Genomic DNA, 18,706 nt, shown 5'->3' on the forward strand with positions numbered 1-18,706 from the left:
GGCATATTTCACAGATATAGAACAAACAATTCAAAAATGTATATGGAATCATAAATGACCCCAAATAGTTGCAGCAATTTTGAGAAAAAACAAAGTAGAAGAGATCACAATGCCTGATATCAAACTATACTATGAGGCCACTATAATCAAAGCAGTCTTGTACTGGCACAAAAACAGACACATGGATCAATGGAACAGAAGAGAGGGCCCAGAAATACACCCATGTCTCTATGCTCTGTTAATATTCAACAAAGGGGTTAGAAGCATAAAATGGAGTAAAAAAATAGCCTTTTCATCAAATGGTGTTGGGAGATCTGGACAGCTACATGCAAAAAAAAAAATGAAACTCAACCACCAATTTACACTATGTAGAAAAAATAAACTCAAGATGGATAAAAGACTTAAACATAAGTCATGACACCGTAAAAGTCCTAGAGGAGAACATAGGCAGGAAAATCTCAGATATTCCACACAGCAATATTTTCACTGATAGGTCCCTTAGAGCAAGGGATATAAAAGAAAGAATAAACAAATGGGACTACATCAAATTAAAATGATTCTGCACAGCTAAAGAAAACATCAGCAAAATGAAAAGGGAACCAACCATGTGGGAAAATATATTTGCCAATGATAACCTGGACAAGGGTCTGACCTCCAAAATATATAAAGAACTCACACAACTCCACTCCAGAAAGACAAACAATCCAATTAAAAAATGGAAAAAGGACCTGCACAGATACTTCTCCAAGGAGGACATACAGAGGGTCCAGAGACATATGAAAGAATGCTCAGCATCACTAGCCATCAGAGAGATGAGAATTAAAATCACAATGAGATACCGCTTCACACCTGTCAAAATGGCCAACAAATCAACAAACAACAAGTGCTGGCGAGGTTGTGGAGCAAAGGGAACCCTAGTACACTGTTGGTGGGAATGTAGACTGGTGTAGCCACTATGGAAAACAGTATGGAATTTCCTCAAAAAAGTAAAAATGGAACTGCCTTTTGACCCGGTAATTCCACTCCTGGGATTATACCCTAAGAATCCTGAAACACCAATTCAAAAGAACCTAAGCACCCCAGTGTTCATAGCAGCACAATTTACAACAGCCAAGTGCTGAAAAATGCCTAAGTGCCCATTAGTAAATGAGTGGATCAAAAAATTTTGGTACATTTACACAATGGAATACTATGCAGCAGGGAGAAAGAAGGAGCTCCTACCCTTCATGACAGCACGGATGGAACTGGAGAGCATTATGCTAAGTGAAATAAGCCAGGGGCTGAAAGACAAATACCATATGATCTCACCTATAAGTGGAACCTAATCAACAAAACAAACAAGCAACCAAAATAGAGCCAGAGATGTGGAAATAAAGAACAAACTGACAGTAACCAGAGGGGAGAGGGATAATGGGGGAAAAAAGGGGAAGGGTTGTCAAGGGACATGTATAAAGGACACATGGACAAGGCTGAAGGGGAGGCAGGACTGAGGATGGGAGGTGGGGCAGGGGAGAATAGTAGGGGGAAAGAAATGGAGACAACTGTACTTGAACAACAATAAAATATTATAAATCAATAAATATCATAGTAAATAAAAGTTGCATTGTCCTCAATATACCTGAAAGTAAAGCATATATTCCACTTATGGGCATATTTTCATTATTGATACTTGTAAGTAATTCAACATGTCTTGCTTTGCCTTGCCTTGCCTTGCCTTGTCTTGCATTGACCACTTGCCAAATTAACACACAATAAACAAACAATTACACTGCCCACGCAAAGACTTTTTTAAATGTAATTATTTCCGGGGCCTAGACTGAAGCCCAGCTAACCAGTAGCTGCGCACAGTGTGGTGTGTGGACCAGCAGCATAAGCATTGAGGATCTGATTTGCATAATCTTAGGCCCCACTCAGCCCAACAGAATAACGATCTGCATTTAAACAAGATTTAAACGAGATCTTGGGGTGATGGGTATGCACATTAAAATTTGAAAAGCACTAGCCCAGAGCAGTGTTTCTCTTCCACTGGTGGTAAACTGATCACCTACATCAGAACCAGCAGGATGTTCTTCCAAAAGTAGGTTTCTGGACACTACCACAGACTGAGTGAAACAGACTCTCTGGGGTGGAGGCACTTGAAACTGCATTTTAAACAATATTTTTCTCTCGGACTCTTAGGCAATCTAAAGTTTGAGAGTTCTAGAGTAGCATTTTAGAGCATTACAAGTGTTGTCATTTTCCTCTACGTGAGCTTTTCACCAGGCCAAAGTCACTGGGCACAACATACTGAGACTTATACACTAATCAAACACGCACACACAAATGGCATTAAACTAACTGCAAATGGAGAGAAACTGCATCTAGTACTACATGAACCACCCGATCAGGTTCTGCTGAGCATGTCTAATGACATGCAGACTAACCGGTTAAAGTGTTAGAGAAAACAGTGAATAATAATGTCATCACATCTCCTGTGCCTGTTTAATCATTAATCACTTGTACTCCTTTGAAATGTACTTAAAAATCAATTTGATTCTAATAGGTTACTTTCAATACAAGGCAAAGCATTTTCTTTATTCATCAGATGTGAAAAGAAAGAACTCAAAAATATATTTAAAAACCTGTTGGTTTTATTTCTCTTCTATACAGAGAAAGTCTTTATTAATAATTACTAGAGGTGAATTTCCTTTCCAATGCAATCTGAAAAGTGTTACTTGGTACATGTGTTTCCATAAAGGAACCAGTCCATCTTTAATATGTTTAGAAAATCCAGTCAGGTACAATTTTCGCTTTTCCTCTGGATGTTTGACATCAGAAAAACATGACTCAAATTCCATTTTTGCAAGGTCCAAATTACCCCTGCAAACATGTGGACATTCTAAATGTGTTGTATTCCTTTCTACTTACATGTAGCTGACATTTTTGAATTGCCAAACAGTTTGCCTAAGATATGAAAAATACCAGAAAGAGTAACACACAGGTCTTTGTTTTGACTTGCTCTCACAGAAAGTTAAACAAAAAGAAAGGAGACATTAACAGGGATAGGAAGTTACTCCATTTGAAAAACATGAGCAGTTTTTAACACCGTTTTACTTTCAGAAAGATTACATACCTCAGAGTATAGGATTCCCATGCCGGTCCCTCACAGGCTTTCTTCACATCCACAGCTTCCTGAATCCTCTGGAGGTATTTCTGATTAACATTAAAATGCTTCCCGTCAAAGAGGAAGATTCCAGAAGCCCAGATCAGCGGCAAACCCTCTATATCCACACCTGGAAGTGCTTTTCTAGCAACACAGGCAGCTACACCACCTTGTACAGGGCCCAACCCAATGAGACACAGGCATTAGTTACCCAGTGATGACCCACACAGTGCATCATCTAATGTTACAAACAACCCTGAAAAACCGGTTTCTGAGTCTCACCTGCTCTGCCAGTAGTAGTGAGTAGAAAGAAAGAAGCAAAGTTGAGAAGGACAGGAAAGTTCTTACACTGGCAGGAAGAACGCAGAGTTCAAAATAGGGTAGTGCGTTTAGGACATTTCCTGATTGAACTCGGGTTTTCAGAAGCTATTGAGAAAGGCTGGAAACCAGTTAACTTGCATTTTAGAGCCATATGTCTGCCAGAGGGCTTGCTCGACCTTCATGAAAAATAATCTTCAAAACTGTCGTTATGGATTATTTTCTCTCTTTAAGTACGGATAAGTTTATTCTTCCTTGACATTGTTGATTAATATATAATACTAAAAATAATAAATTAAAGTCAATTTATAAGCTAGTATACATACATTATTCTGTTTCTATACATAAATTATTTTATATTTTTATAAAAATATATAATTTCCTATATTTAAATGTGTTCATAATCACTTTCAAGGCCTCTTTGAATAAAGTTTGAGCAACTCAAATTGAAAAAACTAAACTCTTTGAAGAATCCATCCATTTACATTCTAGTTAATTAAATTATAGTAAAAGGTTTAAATTACATTTATAGCATTACTATATTTAAGTATTTTTAGGCACTTCAATTCTGAGCCTAACAGGTAATACTTTTCCAACTAATTAAATGGTCTTACAAGTTTAATAAATTATATTAATATAATAAATATTAAGTTGTCTTAAACATTCTAATGCTGTTTACAAATTTAACCAAATTATTTCCTAATATTCCATTTAAAAACTGTAAGTCTAAAATCAAGTATTCCATTTACATATTTTAAATGGAATCACCAGGCCACTTGTGAAACACGCTAACATGCCAAATCTCTTAAACATTGTAAACATATTATATACTAAATATCAGATATTCAAACATTTTTCCCTGAACTTAACACAATTATAACAAAATGTAAAATACCATACATACACTCCCATGAAAGAAACAGCTCAGTCATTCCAAACATTCTGACAGGATTGTTCCAGTCCATTCAGGTTCTTTAGTGACCAAGGTTAGGCACCAGGATTCATGTCCTGAGCCTATTCAGGGAATTCTTCCTAATCCATTGATCACAGATGAATCATTTTTGTAATTTTTGTAACAAGAATGGCGTACCTCACTATAGACTTGGACTTGGCTCCAAGCTGGTAGGAGTTTAAGAATTTGGTAATTCTGTTGGAGACAGAAAGTCTGCAATACCCTCTAAGATTGCAGCTGACTTCCTCTTTGGCTTGCTTTAATTCTGAATTCTGGAGTTTCTTAGGACATTTAAGTGTATTTCCCATTGACCTAAACGTTGGTATTTCCATTGAAACCTTTCCTTTGTTAGGCAAATCTTTCTTAATCCCCCCTTTAGCTTCTTTTGTAACCTGTTTTAACCAACTTGTGTGGCAGAAGGCTTTGCTCCCACCACCTGTCTCCTCAGGTTGCTGCTGGCTGCCTTCTCCAAGTTCTTCCCTCTCCAATGGAATTTAAGAGGTTTCTCTAATTTCTTATGGCGACCACAATTCATCTAATTGGATTCTGCATCTTGACTCTTCCTGCATCTTAAAGGATAGCAAGATATGCCATTCTGAAAGATGATTCTTTGGCCTAAAGATTATTTTCAATTGATTGTTTTTGACAAACTGTAGAAATACAGGAGAGTCTCTGAACATAGAGGAGCATTTAACCAGTTGTAAGGACTATTTACATTTATAAAAGAGATCTCCATTTGTAAAGGTTTCTTCTGCTTGTATCAGGGAGAAGGAGGACTCTAAATCCCTGGAAACTCTTATCAGCAGAGAAGCCACAGACCCTGCATAACAAATTTTATCGTTGTTTGCTCTGCTTTTCCTGGTAACCTCCCGTAACTGCCCCTTCCCAACATCTTTTCTTTTGTCTTCAGCTCAAATAGTATTTAAAGTGGTGGCTTGGGCCATTCCAGAGAGTTTTTACGCAGCTTTCCTGGGTATCTCCCATGTATACGTGAGTTATGCATCTTATTCAACTTCTGTTTGCTTTTCCCTTGTTAATCTATCTTTTATTACAGAGGTGGGAAAACCTCAGCCAAGAACCTAGAAGAGTATAGGAAAAATTACTTATTCTCCCCTACAATGTAGTTAGTTATAAATGCACTATTCTCTTTATGATGATGAAAAGTGAACTCTTTTGACGTGTGGTTGACTCTAAAAACAAACTGTAGCATCCAGCAAACACGAGAACAAATATCGGAGACTTTCAGGGTATCAAAGATGTTACTTTATTGGCCAAGTTTAAACTGCGCAGGGGCGAACTCTCAAAGTGTCCAGCGACACAGTGCCCACAAGGAGCTGCAAACGAGAGTCGCGCCGAGCGCTTACAACTACGTCCTTATATAGGGGCGGGCAAGCAAGCATTATACAGAAGCAGACGTGGCAGTTAGCAATTCGCTTACAAAGACCGAGCGCGGGAATTTCAAACCAAGCATTCTTGCATAAGGCGGGAAGGCAGGATGTTTGTTCATTAACCTAGTAATCTCCTGGCTCTAGCTAGCTAGGTTCTTATTTTCTCATTAAAACTACAAAGCATTGCTTATCTAGCCTACCCAGGGGAGAGCATCTGCTCAACACAGGATGTTTGCTTAACTGCATTTTGTCTCTTTTATCATTTCTTTTTAGCTACAATGTGGTTCTTGTTTACTAAGGTTAAATTTAGTTCTTAATTTCTTTATTCCCAACACAAACCAATTTAAAAAAAAGATTTGACTCCTTGCCATTGATAAAACACTCCTATTTAACTCTAGGCTAGTGAGTGTCTGCCCAGGTATGATTTTTACCCCCAGGTAGGGCTCCCGGATTTAGCAAATAAAAACACAGATATTCAATTAAATTTGAATTTTAGATAAGTTACTGAAATATCACATGGACTATCCTTAGAGTAAGAAATTATGTTTTGTTTGAATTAAATTTAAAAATATTTGACAATGTCTGGAGGCATTCCTGATTGTCACAACCAGAGCAGAGGCATGTGACTTACATCCAGGCCTGTACCAAAACATCCTACAGCAATACAGACAGCCTCCTGCAACAGATAGTTTTTCTGCCCAGTGCTACAGTGGAGAAACCCCAGTCTAGGCCAACAGGACAATTAAAGATGAAGAAAGAGAAATTTGATAAACTTACAGTGTTAGAATGGAATAGGTGGTAGAGAAGGGAAGAATTCTTTTTGTCTCCTCTTCTAGGTTCTTGGGTGGAACTTTGCAACAAAACACACATCAACAAGAGAAAAACAAAACTTTGTTAACATGTGCCTTTTATATACACATGGGAGAAACTCAGGGATATAAAGCTCAAAGAGGTGTTTAAAATTTAGGGCAAAACTGCAATGACATATGACCTCACACCTGTTAGAATGACTATAATCAAGAAGATAAGTGATAACAAGTGTAGGAGATGTCATAGAAAGAAAAGGAACCTTCATACACTGGTGGTGGGAATGTAAATTGGTATAGCCACTACGGAAACAGTATGGAGGTTCCTCAAAAAATTAAGAATAGAGTTACCATGTGACCCAGCAATTCCTATTTTGGGTATCTACCTGAAAAACGTGGAAACATTTACCTATAAAGTTATATGTATCCCTATGTTCATTGCAGCATTATTCATGGTGGCCAGGACATGGAGACAACCCAAGTGCCCTTCGGTAGATGACTGGATAAAGAAGACGTGGTACATGTATGCAATGGAATCCTCAGCCATGAGAGAAGATGAAATACTGCTATTTGTGCCAACATGGATGGATCTTGAGAATGTCGTGCTAAGCAAAATAAGTCAGATGGAAAAAGTAAGAACTACGTCATTTTTCACATGTGGATTATATAACTAAAAGCAACAAATGAGCAAACAAAACAAGTAAACAAAAAAATCATGGACACTGGCAATAGTATGATGGTTATCAGGGAAAAAGGGGGTTAGGAGAGGTAGCAAAAGTTAAAGGGGGTCAACTCTATGGTGACAAAAGGAGATTTAACTTTGGTGAAGACAATGTAATATACAGATGAAGTGTTATGGACTTGTATACCTAAAGCCTATATAATTTTATTAACCAATGTTACTCCAATAAATTTAATAATTTTTTTAAAAAGTAGAGCTGCCCTGGCCAGATAACTCAATTGGTTGGAGCCGTCGTTCTGATACACCAAGTTGCCTGTTCAGTTGCCTGTGCCCAGTAAGGGCACATAAAAAAACAGTGAATCCATGAATAGGTGGAACAACAAATCGATGTTTCTCTCTCTCTCCCTCCTCCCTCAAATAAATAAATAAATAAATAAATAATAAAAGGCTGATTCCTGGGGAAAAAAAGCAAGGTCATATATTATCTTAGGCTAAAGGAAAAGGGGTCCGAGACTTCTGGGAAGGAAGGGAAGCAGAGGATAGGCAAATTATTAAAAGGTGACCCGGTAAAGTATGGCAAAGAAGGATCGGTTAGTGAAGTTTGTTAGGCAGATTTAAGTCAGTGCCTTCTCTGTTGATAAGAGTTGTTGAGTCCTCTACAAATGAAAATGTCCTTCTTATAGATGTAAATTTATTTTACAAAAGGGAAACATTTGCCCTGCTGTTAGAGCTCTTTTTGTACCTGCTGGTTCTCAATGGCCTTTAGCTCAAAATAATCTATATGTCAAGGAAGCATGTTTTATGGTGTAATGTTTTGATAATCCTCATGGTGAAATACTGACATAATAAGGTCTGATAAACAGATAATTTTTTAAATTTTTATTTATTGATTTTCTCTAGAGAGAGGAACCTTCTAGGTTCTTTGGCTGGCCTAATAATTAAATTGATATAAGACAGATTAACAGAAAAAAACAAATTTAAATACATATGTGTGGGAACCCCATAAAGATAAGAAGACTCAAAAAGCAGCTGGTAATTGAAGCTTATATAACACGCTGAGATAAGGAAAGGGGTAGGGTCTGGCGATACAAAGCTCAAAAAGGCCATTCATAGGAAGGCAACAGGAGGTGTTAGGAAAGTAACAGGTAAGTTATGCAGATAAGTTTCTTAAGTAAACAAAAAATATATATTAACATGTTTATATATAAATACCTATATTAAAACTATATAAATAGCTATATTAAAATATATAAATATATATAATATATACTATTTATATATAAATATAGATATATAAAATATACACATTTATATAAAATATATAAATATATATGGTAATAGCTCTTTTTATGGTATAGGCCCCTTTTTATAAAATGTAAAAAATAAGGTATTTTTAAAAAATAAGTTTCTTAGGTAAAATAATATATAGGGTGGGGGGCTAGGGCTCCCTCTTTATTTATATATAAAATATATATTTTTATATATTATATATGCATATATAATTTCTTAGGTAAACTATAGGTAAAGTTTACCTATACCTATATGTAAAGGAAACTTAGGTAAAGTTGAAACTATAGTTTACCTAAGAAATTATATATAAATATATAGATAACATATATTTATATATAAAAATATATTTATATGTAATATATGTAATGTGTAATATATAATATATTATATATGGCATATATTTATGTATATTTCTGGTAATAGCTCTCTTCCTGGTACAGGTCCCTTTTCCAATGTAAACTTCGGCAGTTGAGGGGGAGGATAAGAGGTTTTCCTGCATCTACTGGGTTTTAGTTGCCTCTAGTTGGAAATAATCCTCAAGCCACAGTGGTGTACCGGTGGTGGTAAATTCTGCTCCCCTCCACCATCACTCTGGCCGTTGTGTGCAGAGCGATTTTGAGCCAGGCAAGAGAGAAAACAGCAACCAGTTAGGAAGCTACTGTGTTAGGTCATCTGAGAGGCATGGTTCCTAAGGCAGGAGAGCAGCAGCGGGGAGAGAAAACAGACCTCTAGAGGGGGTTAGGGGGCAGAAACAACACAGTTTACTGAACATGCCTTGTTAGGCTGTGTTGAAATAAATTTCTAGGTCCAAGATGGAGTCTCTCCTGACCGTGGTACCAAGTCAGCAAACTGAAACTTAAATAACTTTCATGTTCCTGTAAATCCTCTGCTTGACCAGAAACCCAGTCTACTCGGCCAGCTAGTCCCCAACTGTTGATAATCTATCTGTATTTGTTCCTGTTTTTTAAATAAAGTCAGATATGCAACTCCAGCCCATCAAGTTAAACCAAATCTTATTTTTATTCCCTGATTGACCTGCTAGCCTTATAAGGAAATCCCCTACCTCCTAACCAATCAGGTGTTCTGTGCCATAAAGACCAGCCCTTACAGTTCTTATGATTGCAAGATGCCCTTCAGCAATAACCATCACAAAACTTTGAACAAATTAAGGTTTATTACTTACAAGACCTGGAAATTACACAGCACACCTAGGGCCACACAGCAAGGTAGGATGGTGGGTTGGTGGGGAATACATGTGCCTGAGGTTCTATTTCTATTGGAGTCTAGGGCTCCCTCTTTACTGGTGAATTTAAAACAAAAGAGTGGGGATTTAAAGGGAGAAAAAAAGAAAACAAGTGGCCCAAATGGTCAGTTATTGACGTCAACCAAGATCCCGAAACATCAGAGCCTCAGCAGGGGAAGCAGACTGGCTCTCCATGCGGTTGTGTGGCTGTCAGTGTGTTTGTTCCAGACAACCCTCTCTGAAGTAAATGCCCCTTTGACGCGAATGCCTTGCCAACCAAATCTTGTCAGGCACTTGCTTTCCCAAAAAGAAGAAGAAAACAACTTTCAGGGCTTACACTACACACACCCTGTTTCCTTGTTGCCTCTTTTAACACACTATAAAACGTGCTCTTCCCTTGGGAAGACCTCTCCACTGTGCTCCCCCAACCCCTGGACTGTTTTCTCTTGAATAAAAGACATCGAATCCATTACTAAGTTGTTTTATTTTTTATCCTTTGACAGCTATTATCTCTCAGGTCCAAACACACTTCTCTACATTTTGTTCTGTGGTGCTCACACCAGCACTCTAAAAGCTAAATCCCCACCCCTCACTTCCTGCCTCTTGTTAGGTTCTCCCAATAGGAAGTACTCAAGGGAGACCTCAAAACTAAGAAGGCAGGAAGAAACCTGCTCATTTGTATGTGTTTGCTGATCCTAGCCATAGCTCTTCATTCCAGAAGCAGCAATTGGTCTGTTTTTCCCCACACTCCCAGAACCTGTCTAATTATATCCTTCAGAGGACCACCACCAGCTGTCTCCTTTCCACAACCCAGCTTGATGCAAACCCTCCTCTGAGCTCCTGAAGTAGCAGCAACTAAACAAAGGCCCCTCTTCAGAGCCTGAGCCTCAAGAATTTCAGGGTCCTTCCACCAAGTTCCTAAATTTTGATAACCCCAACCTTGCTCTTTGTTCCCCCAGACCAAGGGGGCGACAGCTGCTTGAACAATTCACTCTGTTACCTTGGTGTTCCCTCTTTGTCTGTTCAGCCCTCCAGTATGCACTTAACCAATTCTTTATGTTAAATTCTTTGTTAAAATAACTAGTATGAAAAAATAACTAGTATGGTTTTTGTTACTGAGCCCTGACTAAAAATAATTGTCTAGAGATGTTTAGAAGCTGGAAATAGCAGGAATTCTCAATCTGATATAAGACAATGCGGGGAATGGCAGACTAGGAATAACATGCATGTCTCTGGCTTGGGAATTTGGTGGATTTTGATAGCCTGGTCAACCAAAATTAATTTTAGTTTGTAATAAAGAATAAAGCATTTATTTGAGGGGGGGGGGGCTACAGCCTGGAATACACAGATTCAAGTAGCAACTTAAATTGTGTACCACTAAGACAAAAGAGAGGTCAACTTTTCTAGAGCATTTTCTATCTACAGTTACCATTTTAGTCCATTTGATGGTAATCGGGTTTCCAAATTGTACAGTTTTGATAGGTCCAAATTGTGCAAATCTGATTGGTCAGTATAATTGCAGATGAAGATATAATTTGCATAGCTTGGATTGGATGGGGTAAGGTTCAGTCCACTGGTGGAAAGATGATACCAGGGCTTCACTACAGTGGTTGACTCAGATGGTATCAACAAGCAGGCATAGCGCGAGAAGCTGAGAGATCAGTCTGAGGCTCATCCCTGTATATAGAGCATGTGAGGAGCCACTGTCAGCAAATTTGGACCCTTGTTTGATCCTGGGGAGTCCATTTCAGCAGATACATTGCTTCTTGGGCTTCACATCAAATCAGTCCTTTTTCTTGGAGTGCACACCTTGCACCAAAACACAGAACACTGGAAGAGAAGCAGGACCAGGGAAGGGGTAGGGAGAGAGGATCTGTTCCAGTTTGCATGGGTTACATTTGAGGGACAGAGATGTAGCACAAGTAAGTGGTGCTATCCAACAGGAAGTTTGTTACACTGTTCAGGAATTTTAGAGTAAGAATTGTTCCAGAGACAAAGATTTTGAGAGCCATTAGCATATATATATAGACCAGGAGTCTTTAATGTAAGACATGAGACAGTGTACTCATAGATAACTTATTAAAGTTTTCTATTTCCTTCTACAACCTGTATAAAGTTCTTGATTGCACAGGGTTATTACTTCTTTAAATAACATAACGTACTTTTTCTTTTCATTTTACAGCTTTAATGTTGGCAATTGGCATCTAATCAAAATAAATACTTTTGCTTATCAGAATATTTGTGTTTCTGAGTTTAATGCATTGGAGTCCTGCCACCTCTTTCTGTAACTCTTTTGCATGTGAATTCTTATCTCATTGGTTCCCTGAAAATTAAACACAAATTCAGAGGCCAGATCACATTCATAATTATTACTTTGTACTAATACAGGGTCTTTATTCTCCAGACATAAAAATTCTTGTCAAATTTGAAACCAATTTTTAATTTTAGAGTAAATGTGAAATTTATGGTAATGGGGGAGGAAATGGGATTAGCTAGCCCTTAGAATTTAAAAAGAAATTATATTGGCATTGGAAGTTTAGATTTAAAATAGGTCATTTAATTGTTTAGCGCTTATGAAACGATTAATTCCATGGTGCGTTCTAGTTCTGTGTTGTCCTCCCTCCTGTACTCACAGAATTAGTTGTTATCGTGCTGCTTTAATGGAAACACAAGTGTAAATAAATATCACTCTCACGGTCTCATAGTCATTGAAATGCTGTGATTTATGTTTTCTAATTTTTTGAGGTATTTCAATGTATCTCAGATAAGGGAGTTTATTTATATTTCTTAATAAAAACAGAAAACTAGGAAATAACTATATTTATTGACAAATCCTGTTATATTGGATGACCGTTTCAGAACATAGTCACCTACTTCTGCCAACTGTCTACCAGTGACTCAGGAATCTGCTGGATGACTTCCATCATGAGCCTCATTCAGTTTTGCAATACAACCAGTTCATAGTATGAGACAAGCTATGTCTTTAGAGTGTGAGTTTACTACTCTGACCTAGGACGGAGGATGCTATCTACATTACACCTTGAACTACAATTTTCTCTTACTTTATGTCTACTTCCCTGTGGGGCTTAAATGTTCATTGTATTACATTCCACTCCAAATCTATGAAATACAGTCTCAAGTTTTTATACGATTTTGTTTATTTTGTTCTATTTTATTTATTTTTAGAGAGAGGGGAAGGGAATGAGACACGAGAGGTAGAGAAACATCATTGTGTGAGAGTGAAACTGTTGCCTCTTACATTCCCCCAGCTGGGGATCAGGCATGCAGTCGTGGCATGTGTCCCAACCAGGAGCCTACCTGGTAACCCTTTGGTTGACAGGCAGGTGCTCAATCCAGCGAGTCATACCAGCCATGGCTGTTTTGTTCTAGTTATAAGAAAGGTTTGTTTAAAAAAACAAAACAAAACATTTTTTTAGACAGAGGAGAACAGAGAATGAAAGAGAAGAAGAGAAACATCAATGTGTGGTTGCCTCTCACATGCTCCCAACCAGGGACCTGGCCCACAACCCAGGCATGTGTCCTGACTGGGAATTGAACCAGTGACCATTTAGTTCACAGGCAGACACCTAATGCACTAAGCCACACCAGCCAGGGCTGTTTGTTTCTTAAATTAATGTGTTGTTAAGTTCACAACTGTCAGCCTTTGGTTGGCCAGATTCCAATACTTTCCTTTTGAAATTTACTTACTTCCCTAGTTCTTGGTGATGCTCAGGCTTTTCAGCTAACCAGTTATCATAGCCTAGGGCAGGGGCCTACAGCCACAGTGTCCTACACCACTCTATCAAATCCCAGCATCCCATTTTTTCTCACAATCTCAAATCCACCAATACAAGTGAACAGAGCTATTCACTGGCCTAAAATAAAACACCCCATTATGTCGATGTTTTAAAATAGTTTTAAGAGTATTAAGAGTGGCTGCATCTAAAGACTTAAAAATCACAAGCCATTATTACATTTCTGGCCAACCATTTTAAAAGACACTCTAACCTATGGGAAGTTTTCTTCATGGTCTCAGCTTCTTTTTCTATTCCCCATTTTATATTCTTCCCTCCTGTAATTATGCCATGAGTCAGCTGTGTGATGCAGTATTTTAAAAGACTAATAAAACTGTGACACGTAGGGATTCTGCATGACCTTTAGAGTGTAAGAAACATCACATATCTTTATTTTTTAAATTGGATTATAAGTGGTTTGAGCCTATTTTCAAAGGTTTAGAAGCAATCCAATATTGATCAGAGTCTCTGGGTTTTTCCCCTTTCCTGGGATATCACAGAGAGCCTCAGCTCTGGCCCACAGACTACTGTGCATTTTAGCTGCCATGGTCATTACCATCATCATCCCCACACACAAATCAGAGGCAACAAATCAGAATCTCTAGGTGAGGCCCTGGGAACTTGCGTTTTCATAAGTATTCCAGGATGATTCTGAAGCTAGGCATTGGGGGTCATTCTGAGAAAAGGTGGTTTTCAGCCCGCCTGAATCTGAAGCTTGAAGAGGAAGTAGCAGAGTGATAAATGTAGCTTTCTCTGTAAGTGCAAATGCAGTTTTGCATTTATCTTTAAATGTGTTTGATTTGAGGTTCTAAAAATTCTTCATATGAAATTAATGAAGCTGTTCAGCGAATAATGCTACTTACCTTAAAGCCTCTACTCTCTCAACAGCTACACTCATTTCTCAAAGGGCATTTTGGGAGGCAGAGCTGCCTGCTCATTTCTATTCCAGGCATAAAGCCTGAAGAAGCCTTTATGGTAAATAACCCATGAAATAAGAATAGGTTCATGCGTGTGTCTGCATTACTGTACCAGGATTTTAAACAATCAAATTTCCTGGACACTCCAGACCTTTCCTCTTTGACCATCAATATTTCATCATTTTTCTTATTTTAACTCATACAGTCTCTTTTCTTTTTTTAAAGATTTTTTAGTTTATTGATTTTAGAGAGGTAAAGGGAGAGAGAAAGAGAGAAAGAGAGAGAAACATCAATGTGTGGTTGTTTCTTGCGTGCCCCCTTCTGGGAACCTGACCTGCAACCCAGGCATAAGCCCTGACTGGGAATCAAACTGGAGACCCTTTGGTTTGCAGGCCGGTGCTCAGTCCACTGAGCCAGACCAGCTGCGGCTTAACTTATGGATTCTCAGTGAGGATGATATCACTTCCACTCCCCAATCCCTAATTCTCCCATCCCACCTCCACCCCCCATGCCTGCATGCCCAAAGACAAAATTACTTCTTGGAAAGAGAAAAAATCCTTACAATTTTTATGACTATAGTGCTGATATAAATACAGATCATACATGGATAAACAGTATATCTGTGGCATAAAAATATTATGGAGAAGGGGCGATTAAAGGGGAAAATGTTTACAGTTTCCTTAAGGAGAGAAATGAAAAAAGCTTCTCAACTTTGATTTTCTAGCTTTTTAAATAAACTGCTATTTAAAAAGTCTTATCTATTTACTTTTAGAGAGAGGGAGAAAGACAGAGAGAGAAACATCAATGTGTAGTTGCCTCTCATGTGCTTCCAACCAGGGACCTACCCTAAAACCCAGGCATGTGCCATGACTGGGAATAGAAACAGTGACCCTTTGGTTTGCAAGTTGGCACCCAATCCACTGAGTCACACAAGCCAGGGCTAAATAAACAACTTTTAAGCTCAGAAAATAGAGAAGAAACAAATTCTCAGGAATCTTGTCACACACCCACAGAGCAGTATCAAGTACATTCTTTAGAAGGATCAGTCCTGCATTCTCAGTCAGCCCTAGGACGGGTCCAGGGCGGTTAGCAGCCAGATGTCAGGCAGTCAGGATCACAGATGTCAGGTGGTGCCGAAGAAGGCTGCCGAGAGGTCGGGTCAGGTGCCGGTGGTCTGGATAACGGATGTCAGGTGGATGTCTACATGAGTCTTTCAGAGGGCAATCAGGTGAGAACTTCGTGGGATAATTAGATTACATAGTTCATAGTGACACATTTCCATGTTATAAAATAGTCCTCAGTATCATTTTTAGTGACTACCTAGCATTTCCCTCGTATTGATGCTAACATCTCTCCTTTATTTAACCCTTACCATGTACTGAGCCTTCTGCCAGGTACTTAACACATATGTGTAGTTCAATCCTCATTGTAGTCCCTTGAGAGAATAATTAAAGCTAAAGCTAGTGGCTACCATTTATTGACTGCTTCCTATTCCATGGACACATCTCAAGAACCTCATCCACACCACCTCATTTAGTGCTCTTTTGCAATGACCCTCTGATGTTGGTACTATTATTATCCCTATTTTTACTTAGAAGGATACTAAGACTCAGAGAGAAAATTAGCTCAAACTCAGCAGCCAGCAGTCAGAAGATAGCAAAAAGCCTTAGTCTGAACTACTGTACACTCTTGCTTCTTCTAAGAGAATATAGTGTATTTGGTCTTTATGTGTTTTAGTCCTTACAGCCAAGTGGGCTTCCTGCTGCCATAACAGTCTTGGTTTCCAGACTTCGGCTCATTTAGGCTCCCCAGGCACCACTGGACCAGACCACTGAAACTCTCTTACTAACGGTGAGCTTGGATTTTCTGACCTTTTTAATATTCAACTCGACTAGCTGTTGTCCGGTTGCATTACAACATGGACATTATTAAGTCTGACCAAATATGTGGCACAGAAGATACATACCTAGTTCTTAGACTGTTCCGCTGTCAGAGACAGTCCTGGCACAAGCCCAGAGGCAAACAGCATCGTTTGCAGGTGGTCAGACAATAAGGCTGAATTAGCAAGGATCTAGTGCCAGGTTTCCTGTATAATTTCTCAAGCTGTCACCTCAGGAATCCTCTTTCCCTGCTCAGGGGTGTCCAAATTTTTGGTGTCTCTGGGCCACACTGGAAAAAGAAGAGCTGTCTTGGGCCACATGTTAAATACATTGCAACACAAAATTACAAAAAAAAAATCTCATAATGTTTTAAGTAAATTTACAATATTGTGTTGGGCCCCATCCATAGGCAAACTGGGCCGCATGATGCCTGCAGGCCGTGGGTTGGACACCCTGCGTAGCTCCTGATCACACAGGGCAGGTAAAAATTACTTGTTGTGTCATCGCTGCTTCCTGGATGACTGAGTACACTCACAGTGCCCAGCAGTCAGCAGGTCCTGACATGCAGATGAGGCAATGGGGAAATTTGCAGGCACAGCTCTGAAGGCACAGCTGGGCTGAGCTCGCCTGGCAAGTGCTTCTGTGGCACTCAGACTCCTGCGGCCAGTATTTGACCTTGGCTTAGGCTGTGGTATGAAAGTCTGAGCAGTCCTTGTGCTCTGACTTCCTGTGTGAATTTGAATTTACTTAGGCTTCTGTGAGATGAAGGGGCTGGACAAGATTATTCTAAGGGCTTTGAGCTCAACGTTATTTGAATTTACCCCTAAATGGTCAAATATTGCAAATATGGCTAATCAAATATTGCAGAAACAAGAGATAGTGTGGCATCGTTGAAATGAACACAAGCTTTGCAATCTAAGAGACAGAGGTTCTATTTCTGGCTTTGTTTCTAGAAGGCTGATGACTTTGGACAGCTTCTCTGAACACTAGTTTCCTTGTCTAAGAACTGGAAAGATAGTCATCAAAGTTGTGTGTTACCAATCTGAAATACCTAGATTATAAGTGAACACAGGAAATTGTCTGCAAAGATAGCCACCAATTCTTCCCATTCCTGTGCATTGTACTGCTCTTCCCGTCAGTATGGGATTGATTTGTGATTTGCTTTGACCAGCAGGATGTGACCGTGGTGGGATGCTGTGTCAGTTCTAGGCCTGAAGAGACTTGCCAGTTTCTTGTTCACCTTGTCTTAGGATCGGGTCATGTTAAGAAGTGTAGGCTCGCCTACCAAATGACAAAGGGCCACACAGAGACAGATCAATCCACCTGGTCCAGTGGCTTCAGCCACCAGCGGAGGCACCAGACATGTGAGTGACACGATCTTGGATGTGTCATTTCAGGAAATCCCTGTTGAATACAGCCACATGTGTGAGCCCAGCAAACACAGTGTGGGTCAAGTCACCTTCCAGCAGAGCCTAGCCAACCCTCAGAATTACAAGTGTTACCACTAAGTAAATGTTGGAGTGGAATAACTGATAATTGATTTGAATTTACTTAATACGTTTTGATCTCCAAATCTTTGGACCAGCTCTTGGTTGCCTTACGTTTTCACCAGAAATTTAGGTTTTTCAATCTGGCTGCTTCCCTTGACTAGTTTTCTCTGTCCTCCCACTTCTCCTCATATATTCAGACCACATAACATTGGCATTTGATGGTGGTATAGATACCACCATCTGTATTTTTTACAGATACAATTTCTTCTGGAAACAGATGGAGAAGGGAAAATGACAACATGCATTTAATATGAGCTCTCTCAACTCCAGAAGAAGCTAAACCTGGCTTCATATAGAAGAGCCCAGATTCGGGTAGAGTAACACACTGACTCTGAGTGTCCCTTCCAGCTTCTGATTCTCTGATTCCTTAGGCCAGGAGCTGGGTTATGTATGGGCTATAATCAATACATTAAATGTGAGATAAAATATGCTTGTTTGGGTGACTGGTGATAATATATTTGCATCAGTCTATGGCACAGGTGGCAAACACAAGGCCCACGGGCTGAATCTAGCCCTCTACCTTGTTTTATCCAGCCCAGCACCTTGTTTCTACCTGGCAGCTGCTCCGAGCTCCTGGCCCCTAGTTAAAGAGTAGTTATATTCATACTGTCCTAAAATTGCATTCAGTCCTTTGAAAGCAACCGCTAGGCTAATGTGGCCCCCCAATGAAAATGAGTTTGACACCCCTGGTCTACAGCCATACCACCCTGAACATGCCTGCTCTCATCTGATAATACATTTGCA

The 18,706-nt window shown here is 39.2% G+C and overlaps 1 protein-coding gene across 3 annotated transcripts in view; it reads right to left on the minus strand.

Moving 5' to 3' along the window:
• The window catches only part of ANKRD22 (ankyrin repeat domain 22), a 29,552-nt gene extending 25,044 nt beyond the window's left edge, over positions 1-4,508 (minus strand). Inside the window, exons 1-2 of one of the 3 annotated variants that reach the window (XM_045854285.1) lie at positions 4,365-4,508; positions 3,113-3,192 (exon numbers count right to left, since the gene is read on the minus strand). In XM_045854285.1, the coding sequence (XP_045710241.1) occupies positions 3,113-3,133 (21 nt within the window). In that variant the 5' untranslated portion in view covers positions 3,134-3,192; positions 4,365-4,508. Of the gene's footprint in view, positions 1-3,112; positions 3,343-3,424; positions 3,543-4,364 lie in introns of those variants that run through there. The other 2 variants (XM_045854284.1, XM_045854283.1) reach the window with 2 other exon arrangements.
• Positions 4,509-18,706: the final 14,198 nt, after the last annotated feature.

This window comes from Phyllostomus hastatus, unplaced genomic scaffold, assembly GCF_019186645.2.
Source record: "Phyllostomus hastatus isolate PE091 unplaced genomic scaffold, TTU_PhHast_1.1 phas_scaffold_1066, whole genome shotgun sequence".
NCBI lineage: Eukaryota > Metazoa > Chordata > Mammalia > Chiroptera > Phyllostomidae > Phyllostomus > Phyllostomus hastatus.